The sequence below is a fragment of the Megachile rotundata genome, chromosome 3 (assembly GCF_050947335.1).
Source record: "Megachile rotundata isolate GNS110a chromosome 3, iyMegRotu1, whole genome shotgun sequence".
NCBI lineage: Eukaryota > Metazoa > Arthropoda > Insecta > Hymenoptera > Megachilidae > Megachile > Megachile rotundata.
Genome location: NC_134985.1, coordinates 8,063,849 through 8,078,904, shown reverse-complemented (window position 1 = coordinate 8,078,904; position 15,056 = coordinate 8,063,849). Strand labels below are relative to the sequence as shown.

Sequence of the window (15,056 nt, the reverse complement as noted above, 5' to 3'; positions counted from 1 at the left end):
TCAATCTGCTAATTTTAAAATCTACGAAACTAATCTCTGCATAGAATATACTATTTCTACGATATTTTTCAGTTACAGAATTTTCAGATAATTTAAAGAATAAATAAATTTGTTTAAATTATGTAGTTTATGTAATTGATTGAATAAAATTAGTAATTTATAATTGAAATATAGAATTGAACAAATTCAATCAGTAATTTATAATTGAAGTTTATAATTCAATAAATATAATTAATACTATCAAACTAAATTAAGTAATTCAATAAATAAAACTAGTATTAAATGCAAAGTATACATATGTTCTCTAATGTTATTACACAATTTCAATTAACTCCACGTATTCTTACAATTTGAAGTAAAATATTAAATATTAAGTTGCTAGAGCAATAATACAAATAAGAATTGAAACAGCTAAAAAATGAAAATGAAAATAGCTAAAGAAACTTGTCACGAAAATTGTGAAGTACTAGTATGTGAATGGAGAAGAGATTATGTTACTCTGTCATGTTCGAAACATCAACAAGCGATCGTTGCGCCATCACGATACCTAACCTAACCTAACCTACTTGAGGTTTAAACACACCTGGTGTTTAAAGAGTATTTAAATTACTAAAATAAAGACGTGAAGTATTTTGAAATCTCATGAAGGTCATTAACCTAACCTAACTCTATCTCTATGACAATAGAATTTACCTACGATTGAAATAGTATTAAAATTAGTAAAATAAAAAATTGAGGTATTTTAAAATTTCTCGAAGGTCACTAATCTAACCTACTTGAAGTTAAACTTTACCCTCTACTTAAACAGTATTTAAATAGTATTTAAATTAATTAAATTTTGAAGTAAAGTATTTTAAAATTTCACAAAGATCACAAATCAAATTCTGAAGTTATAAAATTTGAAGTATAAAAGATTTGAAGTGCAATTATTGAATATTGAAGGAAGTAGATTAATATGTCCGAGGGATCAAGTAGTCGAACGGTTCCATGCAGAATGAACGGCTGTTGGATGATGCGGTATGAAAATAGACGGTAAGGTAATCCCGGAATGCGATGGAAAATATGAGTCGACGATCCAAGAATAAACGGAGAGAAAAACAAGCAGTTGCGATTGTTAAAGATCTTGCAACTATTTCTCTTTCTTCTTCTTCTTCTTCTTTTTTTTTTAGAGAAACGCGTCATTGGCACTTATACATTACGCGTTATTACATTTCTCTTTCGACGAAGCATTGCGTAATCATTTCCTTTACGCCATCGTTAAATTATTTACTTTTTAGTCATTTATACTGTTTTGTACTGTCTATACTTTGTACTACTTTTCTTAGACTTAACTGTAAAAAGAAATTGTTTACATTTATGCCTGATATTTTATTGAAATTAAATATTAATGGAATATTAAAAGTTTATATTTATGGTTGATCAGATTGATGGGGCATGAAAGATTTAATAAATATTCTTAGAGATAATAATTGTGAATAAGTTTCATTTTTTAGAATCAGTTTACGATTTTTACATAGTTTTATTGGAATAAATACATAAGTTTTAGAAATGTATCTTGAAATTTTATTTATTATCAGAACAGATGATTGTTAACGCTGTAAATCAGGCAACAAAATGGCCGCTTCGAATCCTATAACAAAATGACCGCTTCGAGTCCAATAACAAAATAGCCGCTTCGAGTTCAATAAGAAAATGGACGGTTCAAATCTAATAACAAAATGAAGACTTCAAATTGAATAACAAAATAAACACTTCAAATCTAGTAATAGAATGAATACTACAAGTCATTTAACAAAATGAACGCTTCAAATTAAGAAATAAACTTACCACTTCAAATCAAAGAACAAAATTAATAATTTAAATGACCCAAACTATTCATTAACAAACCACTATACTAAATAATATAACTAACTAACTAACTAATATAACTAAACGAATGAAACTTGCAGGTGTACCGTCGCCATTTTACGGCACCTATCGTGACCAGAGCCTAAGCGAGAGGTCAGCAGAGAGTCCTCCTAAATACGTAGCTCTGAGGGACCTCTTTCTACCCCAAGAAACTGACGTTAAAAGTTTAACAAATCGTCAACAACGACAGGATTCGTCGACATTTGAGTACGCTTGGTCCATGAATCGCAGGTAGGCATTGATTAATTAATATATTAACCGCCATGGTGAAAACTGACGTATGGTTAGATACGCAGCTATATGTATAAATTAGTAAAGACAAGAATATTTCATGTTTTAATCAGTTAGTATATATTATTGTTTCAATATTAGTTCCTAAATATTCCTTCCATTTATTGTTTTTTATAATTAATTAATTTAACTGAATTCAGAACGCTGTTCACATATGTCACATATGACATAACAAGGGTTATTAATCTTTCAATTTCATGTTATAATTTGTTAGAACATCATTGTCATAATATTAGAAGTACTCAAATGTTCCTTTCGTTAACTTTGTCTGTAAATAATTAATTTAAGTAAATTTGCAGTACCGTTCACATATGTCACATATGACATAAGAACAAGGGTACTGAATCCTTCAATTCTACGTTTCAATATATCAATATACGTCATTATCTCAGTACTAATAATTCTCAGAAGTTCTTTTTGTTTTTCTTTTCCTATAAATAATTAGATAAACCAAATTTGCTGCATCGTTCACATATGTCACACATGACATAAGAACGAAGGTACTTAATCTTTCAAATTTCATATTTTAATATATCAGTATATATTATTATCTCAACACTAATAATTTTTAAAAGCTTTTTTCTTTTTTTTTCTATAAATAATTCCTTTAACCAAACTTGCAGCGTCGTTCACATATGTCACACATGACATAACAACAAAAGTACTTAATCCTCCAATCTCATCTTTTGATCCGTTAGCATATATCATTGTCTCAATATTAGCTCTTTCGTTTACTCCATCCGTAAACAATTAATTTACCAGTACCTCCAGCGTCAGTCACATGTGATCACCGTGGCGTTAAATAGAAAGTAATTAGCCCGTATAAGGATCGTGACTGATCGAGTTGTCGTTTCGTTTAGTTACGCAGGTGGCAGTTATCGCGAGAAACAAAATGCGACAGAAGAATGCGTCGAGATAACGAACCGAAATCCGATAGCACGACGACTCGAGTATTCCGATTTCGAAGCCAACGATTCGTTTCGCGATGTCGCTGATTTTTGCTTCGATCGCGAATATTACGCCTGCACTCCGTCCGTAGCGAGGCCACGAAACGGTAAGTCTTTTCCACTCTTTATTATTTTTTTACTGTGTACCAACATTTTTTACTTTGTAAAAAATATCAAGTTTAGTAAAAATGTGATCATTTTTGGAGATCTTTTTCGATGCAAAATTTTTTAGTCTTGCAATTAGTACAATCTGTTTATCATTCAACATTTTTTATTTCTCCCAAGTCACTATACTCTGTATTTAAATTTTGACATATTTATTTTTTTAAATAATTCTTGTCTTCACCTGGACAGTGATGACTCAAACTTTATTTCTAAAGAGAAGATTATGTTGGACTTCTCCAATTGATAATACAGAAATAATGATAAGTGAATTTTGGTTGAAAAGTTTATTTGATAAGGTGTTATATAACATCGCGATATTGTGATGTGTTAAAAAGTGTAACGAAGAATTTTAGTTACAAATGAGAAAATTTGTTCTGATCATTTCCGGTCATTTCTTTCACTGCATACCTACGACCGGCTATAAAGGAAGGTTATATTATGACAAGTGAAATGGAAAGTTAACATTTACTAAATTTAAATTAAATTAATTTACAAATGCTAATTTACAATTAAATACAATTAAAAATTGTAGAAGAACTTATGTCTGCAATAAGTCACCAAAATTCTTGACATGAAGAATCTTTATTTTTTTCTTATATTGTAACGAAATACATTTGCTCTAAATTTGAAATATCTGCTATAAATATCACTAACTATCTTTATATTATAATTAAAACTCCCATTGAAATATTGCATTACCTCAACATACCACGAAACCTGATACATCACTACCATGCACACTATTACTTCAAATGCTCCGATCCTTCAAATTCATTCTATCGAAGCCCCTTCAAATTCCATCGTAATTTTTCATCATCGACCTAAAAATAGCGCAACGAGTCCACCAAGTCCAAAAATAATGTAACTACGATAATCAGCTTCAACAATCAGAGGTCAAACAAACTCCCACACGAAACTCTCATCCTGCAACGTTAACATCAGAGCCACATCGAGCTGTCACGTCGATTAATCGCGACCGAAACAAAAACAAGGGATCTCCTCAGAGTTCTCGTCTCGTTTGGTAACCCACATTCAGGGTCCTTCGAGCCATTACTCGGTTCTTCGCGAAAATAACTCTCGACGAGTCCAGGTGTGTATTCTCGATTAACGTCGGCAATTTACGCACACACGTAAATATGTATGGATGGTACAGTTTCTGGTAAGACCGAGGTGGACGAGTTGAATCATAGACGAGTCACCTCTCGACGTCACCGAGTCCCTCAGCAGCCCTCCAAACTCGAAATAGACGAGTCGCTATGCGCTACCTTGACGAAACACGGTGATTCACTAGTGACCCATCTTTCGAACCTCTGTTGTCGATGCTCTAGCCAGAATCTAGGGAATTTGTTCGAGAAAGGGAGTTTCGGAGCGGAGTTGAGTCAAGGTTATCATTGTTCTGCGGAATTGATAAATTACAATTTCAGCCTTCTGTTTTGTTACTAATTTAGGATGTGAGCTGAGTGATCTATATTTGATTGGCATTCTGAAGTAGTTTCATAGTTAGCCTTAGGAGACTGTTCTCTGAAACGTCATCGTTGATAAACCTAAACGAAATCTTTTAACCTGGACTTTTGTTGAGATCAAACTTTTCATACCATCATCCTTGTAAGCTGATTCGAAATTTATATTTGAAGAGTACAAGCTTTTGATAGGCATTCTGAAGTAGTTTCACAGTTAGCCTTAGGAGGCTGTTCTCTGAGACGTCATCGTTGATGAACCTAAACGAAATCTTTTAACCTGGACTTTTGTTGAGAACAAACTTTAATACCACCATCCTTATAAGCTAATTCGAAATTTATATTTGAAGAGTACAAGCTTTTGATTGGCATTCTGAAGTAGTTTCATAGTTAGCCTTAGGATGTTGTTCTCCAAAATGAACCTAAATGAAATCCTTCACCCTAAACGTCTGTTCAGTTCAAATTTTTTATGTAATCATCCTTGTGAGCTGATTTTCAATTTAAACTTGAAGTGTACAAGTTTGTGGCAGTCATTCTGAAGTACTATAACAGTTAGCTCTAGGATGTTGTTCTCCAAAATGTCACCATCAATGAACCTAAATGAAATCCTTCACCCTAAACGTCTGTTCAGTTCAAATTTTTTATGTAATCATCCTTGTGAGCTGATTTTCAATTCAAACTTGAATTGTACAAGTTTGTGGCAGTCATTCTGAAATACTATAACAGTTAGCTCTAGGATGTTGTTCTCCAAAATGTCTCCATCAATGAACCTAAATGAAATTCTTCAACCTAACTCACTTTTTCATTAGAATTTGAAGTGTGCAAGTTTATGAAATATTTTAACAGTGATCTTTACAACATTCTTCTCTAAAACAGTTTTATCAACAAATCTAAATGTATCTACACGATCTCCATCGATAAAGCACTTAACCTAAATTTCTGTCGAATTGCAACTTGCATTAAATTTCACATTAGACATTTTTCAAACGAATTTCATCAAGAATGTAAATGTTCTGTTATCCCAAAGAGTTGCATTGAATTTCACATCAGATATTTTTCAAACTTCACTAAGAACGTGTGTTCTTATATCCAGAAAAAGTTGCATTAAATTTCACATTCGATATCGCATTTTTCAAATTAATTTCTTCAAGAATGTAAGTGGTCTGATATCCCGAAGAGTTGTGTTAAATTTCACATGAGATATCGTATGGAAGTAAACCTTGAAGAGTATTAAGAGTATTTTATCGAATGGAACGCGCGAGAAAGCGTCCCGACACAAGGCGCGTGCAATTAAACGAACGGGAGCAGTTTCTGTCGTCGGGATTGCGAAAGATCAGCGGCAAAAGGCGAAGTTTTCGCACACGCCCGTCCACACGTGTGCCTCTCTCTCACCTCGTAACGTGAAACCAAACGCATTGTACAGTGTATACGATTCTTGCTTGGCGTAATGTCTGAATTACACGGTCGCGCGGCTACCTCCGACCCATAACCATTCCTTAGGAGGATTTAGCGGATGTGTTGATAAAATTATACTTAGATTTCAAGTTTAAATTTGTGGGGTTGGATAATTTTTGTGGGGAGGTGCAGAAGTACTTGGGTTTCAAGGTTATGAAATTTTGGGGTAGATGAAATGTCTTGATAAGCAGATTTCGACATTTTGAGATTTCAAGACTTGAGGACTTTAAGATTTGAAGATTTAAAAATTTTAAGATTTCAAAATGCAATAAATTCTACAAATTGCAAAGTTACATGATTCGTGAATTTTAAGATCATAGAATTCCAAAATCCCAAATTCCCAAAGTTGCTAAATCATAAGATTCCAAGATGTCAATAGTCAGACATCTTAAGATTTTAAGATGTCAATGGCCCAATTTCCCAAAATCCAATTGTCTCAAAATCCCCAAAAATGTCGCAAAATTCCAATTTCCCAAAATCCTAATTTTCCAAAACCCCAATTACCCAAAATCCCAATTTTTCTAAATAGTCAAAAATCTCCCAAAATCCCAATTTCTCAATTTCTCAAAATTGCCAAAAATGTCCTAAAATCTCAATTTCCCAAACTTCTCCAAAATGTCCCAAAATTGCAATTTCCCAAAATCCCAAAATTCCCAAAACTATCCCAAAAATATTTCAATATCAAAATTTCCTATATCCAAAACTCCAAAACTTTAAGTTCCCAAAAGAACTGCGATTTCAGACTTTTGGGACTTCGATTCATTCACAATTCTATAATGATCATCGTTAACGCAGAAGCAGGCTCATCAAACGGCGTATATCGCATAATCTACGTTACGTATGCACAAAAATGAGCGCATCTCGTGCGTGCAGGCTCGCGTACTCGCGTGTTTCGCTCCGATTCGCCTGGATACGAAACGCTAACGGTTGGACAGGACTCTTTTGCATTATACAGTGTTATCCACTTAAATCGGGAAGTTGCACTAGGGGCAGCAATTTTAGTAGTAACAATGGTTTAATCAGGAGTAGAATTATTTTGGATCGTTTAGGCGTCAAATTTAAATGCAAAATATGTCATAAATTGGAAATATAATACATAATTTGTTAGGACATGATCTTTAATTCTTTACACGCTAAATAAGGAGATAATCTTGCCTGCACTATGATTGCACTAACTTAGTGTTATACATAGTTATTATATTATACTTCATGTACATCATATTACATTACATAGATAATATACTATATTACACTCATAGAGTAAAATTATAGTAAAATTGTACTATATTGTACTATATAGATTGTATACTGTACTACACTATACTGTATAAATACTACAGCAATTATATTATAGTCACTCTAACGTAACTCTCATTTTTGTCTTTCACACCCTCTTTCGCGTTCAAATTTCGCGCGCAAAGCTTCAAAGCTGCACTTCTTCAAGCACCGTCAAAGAATAGAGACACAAGAGGCAACAAGAAAGCTACTCCTTAAAAAGAAACATAGAACACAACAAATTTAAATGCCCAAGCCAAATGAATGAGTGGTGGGAGTACAATTTCGACGCGGTATTTTGAAACGCGCATACGCACTGTAGCAAGTATGGCGGTCGGCGCAGAACTGTCTACACCTACACGTTCGCTAGCAATTTACAATACATATTTTGTTATTTCTCTGCATTTTTTTGTGATACATTCTTTGATATTTCTTGATAAGTTATTCTACAAATAACTGATATAATCATTTCTGTAACTAAAATTAAATAATCATTTCTGTAATATATATGCTTAAAATATATTGTATAATCATGTTAGCATATGTCATTCTTTTTCAATTCTTCAATGCAGTAAAATTAATGTATGTAGATACTTCGAAAGCTAATATTAATGATACAAAGAAAATTTACAACAAATTTCTAATTATTAGTGGTTGACCTGAAATTCACTTGACTTAAATTTCCCGCCATTGTACAACTAATTTAAAGGCACCGTATTTTCTAACCACCAGAACTACCAGAGTGCCGTCTCTTATATCCCTCTTTACCACCGCCATTTTGATCTCTACAAGTCTACTTAAATGTACCATCCTGTATATCGCGCGAAACGAACAATTAGAAACAAATTGGTTATTCGAGACTTAGGACACGTCAAGACTGGGGTTGGGTCGTTTTAATGGAGCATGAATTTATGGCCGTCAATTTTGCATGGCGAACGTAAACGTTCAACAGTCTAATAGCGTGTCTGGCACGCACGTTGCTCGATCGCCGATAAATCGTTTCATTGTCACGTTTTAATTTACCATGTGGCACAATGAGCGAATTATTTCTACGATACTTTGACCTTCGGTGCTCGACATTCGTGATGTTGTCCGAAATTTTGTAATTCGAGGAAAGACTCGTATTTGGTTATATTTATAGTTCAAGTGTGAATGCATGCTTTGTATTATTTTAGGGCGCTAACTTTGTTGCGACTTCTCGCAATGGCGCGTAGATGTTGTTTGTAAATTTTATGAAGTTTCTGCTTGTTTCTACTTTCGAGTTTCTGCACGTTTTGAGGTGGATATGAATTGAAATGTACAGGAATAATTATTTTTCTGGAGGTGTAATTATTATGTTTCTCTTTTTTATTTCATTTCTGTATGTGTAAATACATAGCTGTTTCTTTCTTGTTTTTCTGCTAGAAATTTACTTTAATTTTGTTATAACATTTACAAAATATAAAATGGTACATATGGTATATATGGTATGCATGGTACATGTGGTACATTCAATGTTATATCATATGAACAATATAATAAAATTAAAATATAGAGATAGTAAAATACGAGCAATATTAACAAACAAAGTATAGAATAATATTAAGAGAAATATATACAAATATACAAGTATATCAATGAAAAAAAAAATATGTAATGGACCAATAGGAGATTTAAACTCGTAACAGTAAGATTTAAAAACACATGACTCTGTCACCTCTGCTACTACACAATTTACATAACAATTAAATAATTCATTAGTTCTTGACTTCAGACAACCAAACGTTGAAGTAACTCCTCACATGATAAACATTGAGAAAAATAACCCAATATAAATTGTATTATTTTTACTGTAGATTTGTTACAAAGAGTTATATCAATATTGACAAATCAACTCTCTATACCTAACAGGCAAACTCACCCAGAATCATTTTTACTTCTTGTAAAAGTACTAAATTATTAGAAAAGTACAAGAACAAGCTTGTTACACAAAAATCATCTAAATAAATATATTACACTATGAATTTACAATATTATCTTCTTATGAAAATTATTATTTCTTCTTACGAAGAAAACATAATTTACAAAGAATTAAAAAATCTCTACATAAAAATATAAATTGCAAATCTTATAATTTATCAATGATGCAATTTTATCTTCTTCATCACAATTTGTCCTTCTCAAAAACCCCATCATTTTCAAATAACTTAAAATTTTTGTACAATGTAATAATTGCTTGTCGCCATGCAAAAAATTAAAGCATCTATCAAAGAATTTTGAAAGGCTCGAATTCGTGATGAAGTCGACGCGTGCACAAGAGACTCAGAACCGTGGGGTTGTCCACGGCTAAACTTGGCCGAGCCCACGTATAACGTAGGAGTCGGTTAGGTGATTTGTATCGGAGAACTCGAGAAAAGGAGGGCGACTGTGTACACCAGAATGAGTACCATTACTTCCGAGTACCATGCGACTAACAGAGAAAGAGTGATCACTGTTCATGAGATTTGCTGGAGCGGAGCGAACGATGAGAGCGTGGAACACTCGTAGAATGAGCCTCGAGTGGGTCGTTTCGTAACTGACAATGAGATACGAGAAAAATTGTTCTTGTGAACTTCAATTATTTGTCATTTTTTATTGTTGATGTTGGATATAAGAGTTTCTTGATGCTTTATTGCTTTTGTACATTTATGATTTATGTTTTAAATTGTATACATTTATGATCATATTGTATTCATATGCAATGCTTAAGATTCATATGTATGTTTAAGGGAGGACTTTGGGGATTCTTAAATTTTCAAGCAATTAGGCGTTAAATCACCGAATTTTAAGGTTATAGATGAAGATATTTTTAGATATCTACATTTGAGTACTCAACAATTTTTTAATTTTTAAGTTGTCAAATTCTTGAAATCTCAAATTTCTGTGTTTTCAAATTCCTACACTTCTAAATTCCTAAATTACCAAATTCCTATATATTGTAATTCCCAAATTGGCAAATCCCCAAAATAACTAAATTCATAAATTACCAAATTCTTATACATCAAATTTCCAAATCTCCCTAATTCCCAAATCCTCCAAATTTCTAAATCCCCCAAATTCCCAAATTCCTAAATTCCCAAATTTTCTCAATTCCCAAATCCTCCAAATTTCCAAATCTCCCAAATTCCCAAATTTCCAAAATCCCAAAACCCCCCAAATTCCCAAAATTTCAAAAATTTCCAGATCCCCAAATTCTCAAATCCTCCAAATTTCTAAATCTCCCAAGTTCCCAAATTTCCCCAGTTCCCAAATCCTCCAAATTTCCAAATCTTCCAAATTCCCAAATTTCCCCAATTCCCAAATCCCCCAAATTTTCCAAATTCCCAAATTCCCCAAATTCCCCAAATCCTCCAAATTTCCAAATTTCCCACATTTCCAAATTCCCCAAATTCCCAAATCTTCCAAATTTCCGAATCTCCCACATTTTCAAAATTTCAAAAATTCCAATTTCCCAAAATCCCAAATCCTCCAAATTTCCTAATTTCCCAAACTCCCAAAATTTCAAAAATTCCAATTTCCAAATATCCCAAATTCCCAAAAAATGCCAATTTCCCAAAATCCTAAATCCTCCAAATTTCCAAATCTCCCAAATTCCCAAATTTCAAAAATTCTCAAAAAATTCCTATTTTCCAAAATCCCAAATCTCCCAAATTCCCAAATTTCTCAAATTCTCAAAAATTCCTATTTCCCAAAATCCCAAATCCCCCAAATCCCCCAAATCCCAAATCCCCCAAATCCCAAATCCCCCAATTCCCAAATCCTCCAAATTCCTAAATCCCCCAATTCCTAAAATCCCCAAATTCTCAAATCCCCAACTCTTTAACCACAAACCCTCAAAAATCCCAAACAATAAATTCCCATCCTTGCACATCCCAAATAAATAAACCCAACTAAAAACTGTCTTGCTAAAAAATGAACCCCTCATTCAAAAACACTCATAAACGCAGCAATTTCATTAAAGCATATACGTGAATCAATTAAGAAATAATAAGAGAATAATGAGAAAGTCGTATCGTAGTGTTATAATGTAGCCACAGAGGAAGAATAGAAACTGTATCAATTTCACAGCGTAGGAAGAAGTTGGTGTGCAGAAGATTCAAGTATAGAACAATCGTGGGATGAATAAAAGAGGGTGGGGATGTCAGACGAATTCCTTGAAGAGGTTACACAATGAATTTGTTTCGTCTGTTCATTTCTCTTCTCGTTTGTGTAATTCATTTCTGGGAAGGAAACAGAATTGAATTGAAGATTTACAACAAGCTTTTAATATTATCTTAATGTAACGTTTGTAGATAAATGATATCAAAATGGCGGAGATGAATGAAATGATGTTGATGAATTTAATTGTTAATTTCTTGAGGGTGAAAGTGGGTGGCAGAAAAATTGCTACCTTGGTTTATGGTGTAATTGAATACAGGTGAAAGCTGTAAATCTTTGGAGTAAGATCATTAATTAATGCGTTCACTTGGTGATCGATGTCGAGTAGCTAATGTAAGAAATTATTCAGATGAGAATGTTGGAGGAAAGATAAAAAACAATTTCCAATTTCAATATTTCGAAGTACGAAATGAGGAATTTGGATTATGAAGTGATTTTTAATATTAGCTAGGAATTTAAATAATGGTTTGGAAACTAATTTTCATTTATTAAATTAATTCCACTAATTTTTTTCCAAATTCTGTTGAAAAAATTCTAGCGAATATTTAAAAATTATTTAAAATATTATTAAAATTCTTCAAATATTATTTCAAAATTATTTTAAAATGCTGTAGGTGTTTTAATGAGTAGTTAAATAATTTAATGAATTCTTCTGAAGGAATTTAAAGATAGTCCTTAATTCTTATAAACAGATATAATGTGAAAATACAAGATATAATATGAAGATAAAAGCCTAACCTAACTGCTAATTGTAACAATGTGTAATACGCACATTTATTTCCACCCTAGCAATCAACATGTTAAATCAGTGATAATTAGTTTCACTACACAATTCACTTCATATGCAAATTTTTTTCCAAATCTGCTTGAAGTGATATTTTAACTTTGCAACATATAATTTAATCCAATATTGCTTTCAAAAATAAAAATTTGCAATTTTAAATGTAATTACACTTCCTACTTGATTATGCTTCATTGTATTTTAACCACGTTTTTATTCTCACATAGAAATATTTATAAACTTCTACTGTTTTATTATAAATATCAGTCTCTTTGACCTTGAATGGATTAACACATCCACTGCAGTGAAAATAGATACTCGTAGCCAGAGGTATGTATTGAAATTCTAACTCTGACTACAAAAAATATAATCAACTTTAGATAATTGATTTTTAAATTAAAATTACAATTATTCTAAATAATTATGTGTTACCTCATACTTATCATACATGTTCATTAGTATGGTATTATCATATTTATTTATTTATTATGATTACATTATTATTATACCTTCATCACAAATTGATTATGAGGACATTATTATTATACTTTCAATATCACAAACTGATTATGATAAAATTATTATTATACCTTCATTGTTATAAACTGATTGTTATAACATTATTATTATTATACCTTCATCACAAACTGATTATGATAAAATTATTATTATATCTTCATCATCACAAATTGATTATGATAAAATTATTATTTTACCTTCATTATTACAAATTGATTATGATAAAATTATTATTATACCTTCATTGTTATAAACTGATTATTATAACATTATTATTATACCTTCATCATCATAAACTGATTACATACATTTGTTTATTATCACAAAATTATCACATGTGGTTGTTAAAGATTTATCGTCCTTCATTTGATAATCATCATCCAACAAAACAAAACACAATGAAGCAGATAAATGAAGGCAAACAAAACCCTGAAAAAGAATCGTCATTGAAATCACAATTAGGCCAGTTTTGAATAACTAGTTCTCCTGTTACACGGTAAAAACGCAATGAAACTCTTTCTCCTGTTGGAGGGAAAGAGAACGATAAAGCATCGTCGTGGGAAGGAAAATTAAACAAAAAAAGAGAGAAACGAAGTGTGCGCCAGCTGCTTGTGTACAACGGCTCGCACGAGTATATGCGTTTAGGTATAGCAGCGTGCAATGTATACTATTGTACTTCCCCACATTCCGACATTCTCAAATCTCAAATCTCTAAATCTTTAGATTACCAAATTCCCAATATTTCAAATTCTCAATATTCCAAATTTGTCATGTTCTAAATTCTCAATATCCCAAATTCTCAATATTCCAAATCCCTACATCGTCAAATCCATACTTCCCCGAATTCCCTCGTCCCCAGATCCCCACGTCCCCAAATCCCCACGCCCTCAAATCCCAACATCCCCAGATCCCAACGTCCCCAAATCCACACATCCCCAAATCCCTACATTTCCAAATTCCTACATCCCCAAATCCATACTTCTCCAAATTCCCACGTCCCCAAATCCCCACGTCCCCAAATCCATACTTCCCCAAATTCCCACATCCCCAAATCCCCACGTCCCCACATCCCCACGTCCCCAAATCCCCACATCTTCAAATCCCTATATCCCCAGATCTCCACGTTTCCAAATCCCCACGTCCCCAAATTCCCACATCCCCAAAATCCCTACATCTCCAAATTCCTACACCCCCAAATCCCCATGTCCCCAAATCCCCACGTCCCCAAATCCCCACGTCCCCAAATCCCCACGTCCCCAAATCCCCACGTCCCCAAATCCCCACGTCCCCAAATCCCCACGTCCCCAAATCCCCACGTCCCCAAATCCCCACGTCCCCAAATCCCCACGTCCCCAAATCCCCACGTCCCCAAATCCCCACGTCCCCAAATCCCCACGTCCCCAAATCCCCACGTCCCCAAATCCCCACGTCCCCAAATCCCCACGTCCCCAAATCCCCACGTCCCCAAATCCCCCCGTCCCCAATCCCCATGTCCCCAAATTCCTACATCTCCAAATCTCTATATCCCCAAATCCCCAAATCCCCATATCCCCAAATCCCTACACCCCCAAATACCTACATCCCCAAATCTTTAATCTCCACACCTCCAAATTCTGAAATCCTTAAAATCCCCAAAATCATTTTTCTCCTTTCCCTCCTCCTTCTTCCAACAATGCACCCAATATAAAAAACACGAAACCCAAAAATTCGACTACCTACCCACATACACTTCTCTTTACTAGTACCATTTTACTAGCACCAGTCACATGCACAATGTGAACGCTCCCTTATTAGAGAGCAGCACGCGTTGCACATGGGTGTACAGAATGTACGGTAGAACGAGTCGAAGAAATGGGTTGCCGTAGAGGGGTCCGAAGAGAGGGAAGAGAGGGTGAGAGAAGTGCGTAGATGCGTGGGCGTCTGTCAGTGAGCGCGAGAACGCTGCGTGAGCCGCGCGTCGCTTTGCGGCTCCGCTCGAAACACGAGTTTCCTCTTTGCACTTCGATTCTTCGAATAATCGATCAGATACACCGGTGAGCAACTGATCGATCGATAATTAACAATCTGATCGTGTCACGATAA

The 15,056-nt window shown here is 33.7% G+C and overlaps 1 protein-coding gene across 16 annotated transcripts in view; it reads left to right on the top strand.

Annotated features, from left to right (window-relative positions):
- The first annotated feature begins 1,921 nt into the window (after window positions 1–1,921).
- sls (sallimus) overlaps window positions 1,922–15,056 on the top strand; it is a 171,363-nt gene continuing 158,228 nt past the window's right edge. For 15 of the 16 annotated variants that reach the window (XM_076529445.1, XM_076529444.1, XM_076529439.1 and 12 more), the window contains exons 1-2: window positions 1,922–2,139; window positions 3,060–3,253. In XM_076529445.1, the coding sequence (XP_076385560.1) occupies window positions 1,937–2,139; window positions 3,060–3,253 (397 nt within the window). In that variant the 5' untranslated portion in view covers window positions 1,922–1,936. Of the gene's footprint in view, window positions 2,140–3,059; window positions 3,254–14,911; window positions 15,008–15,056 lie in introns of those variants that run through there. The other variant, XM_076529443.1, reaches the window with a different exon arrangement.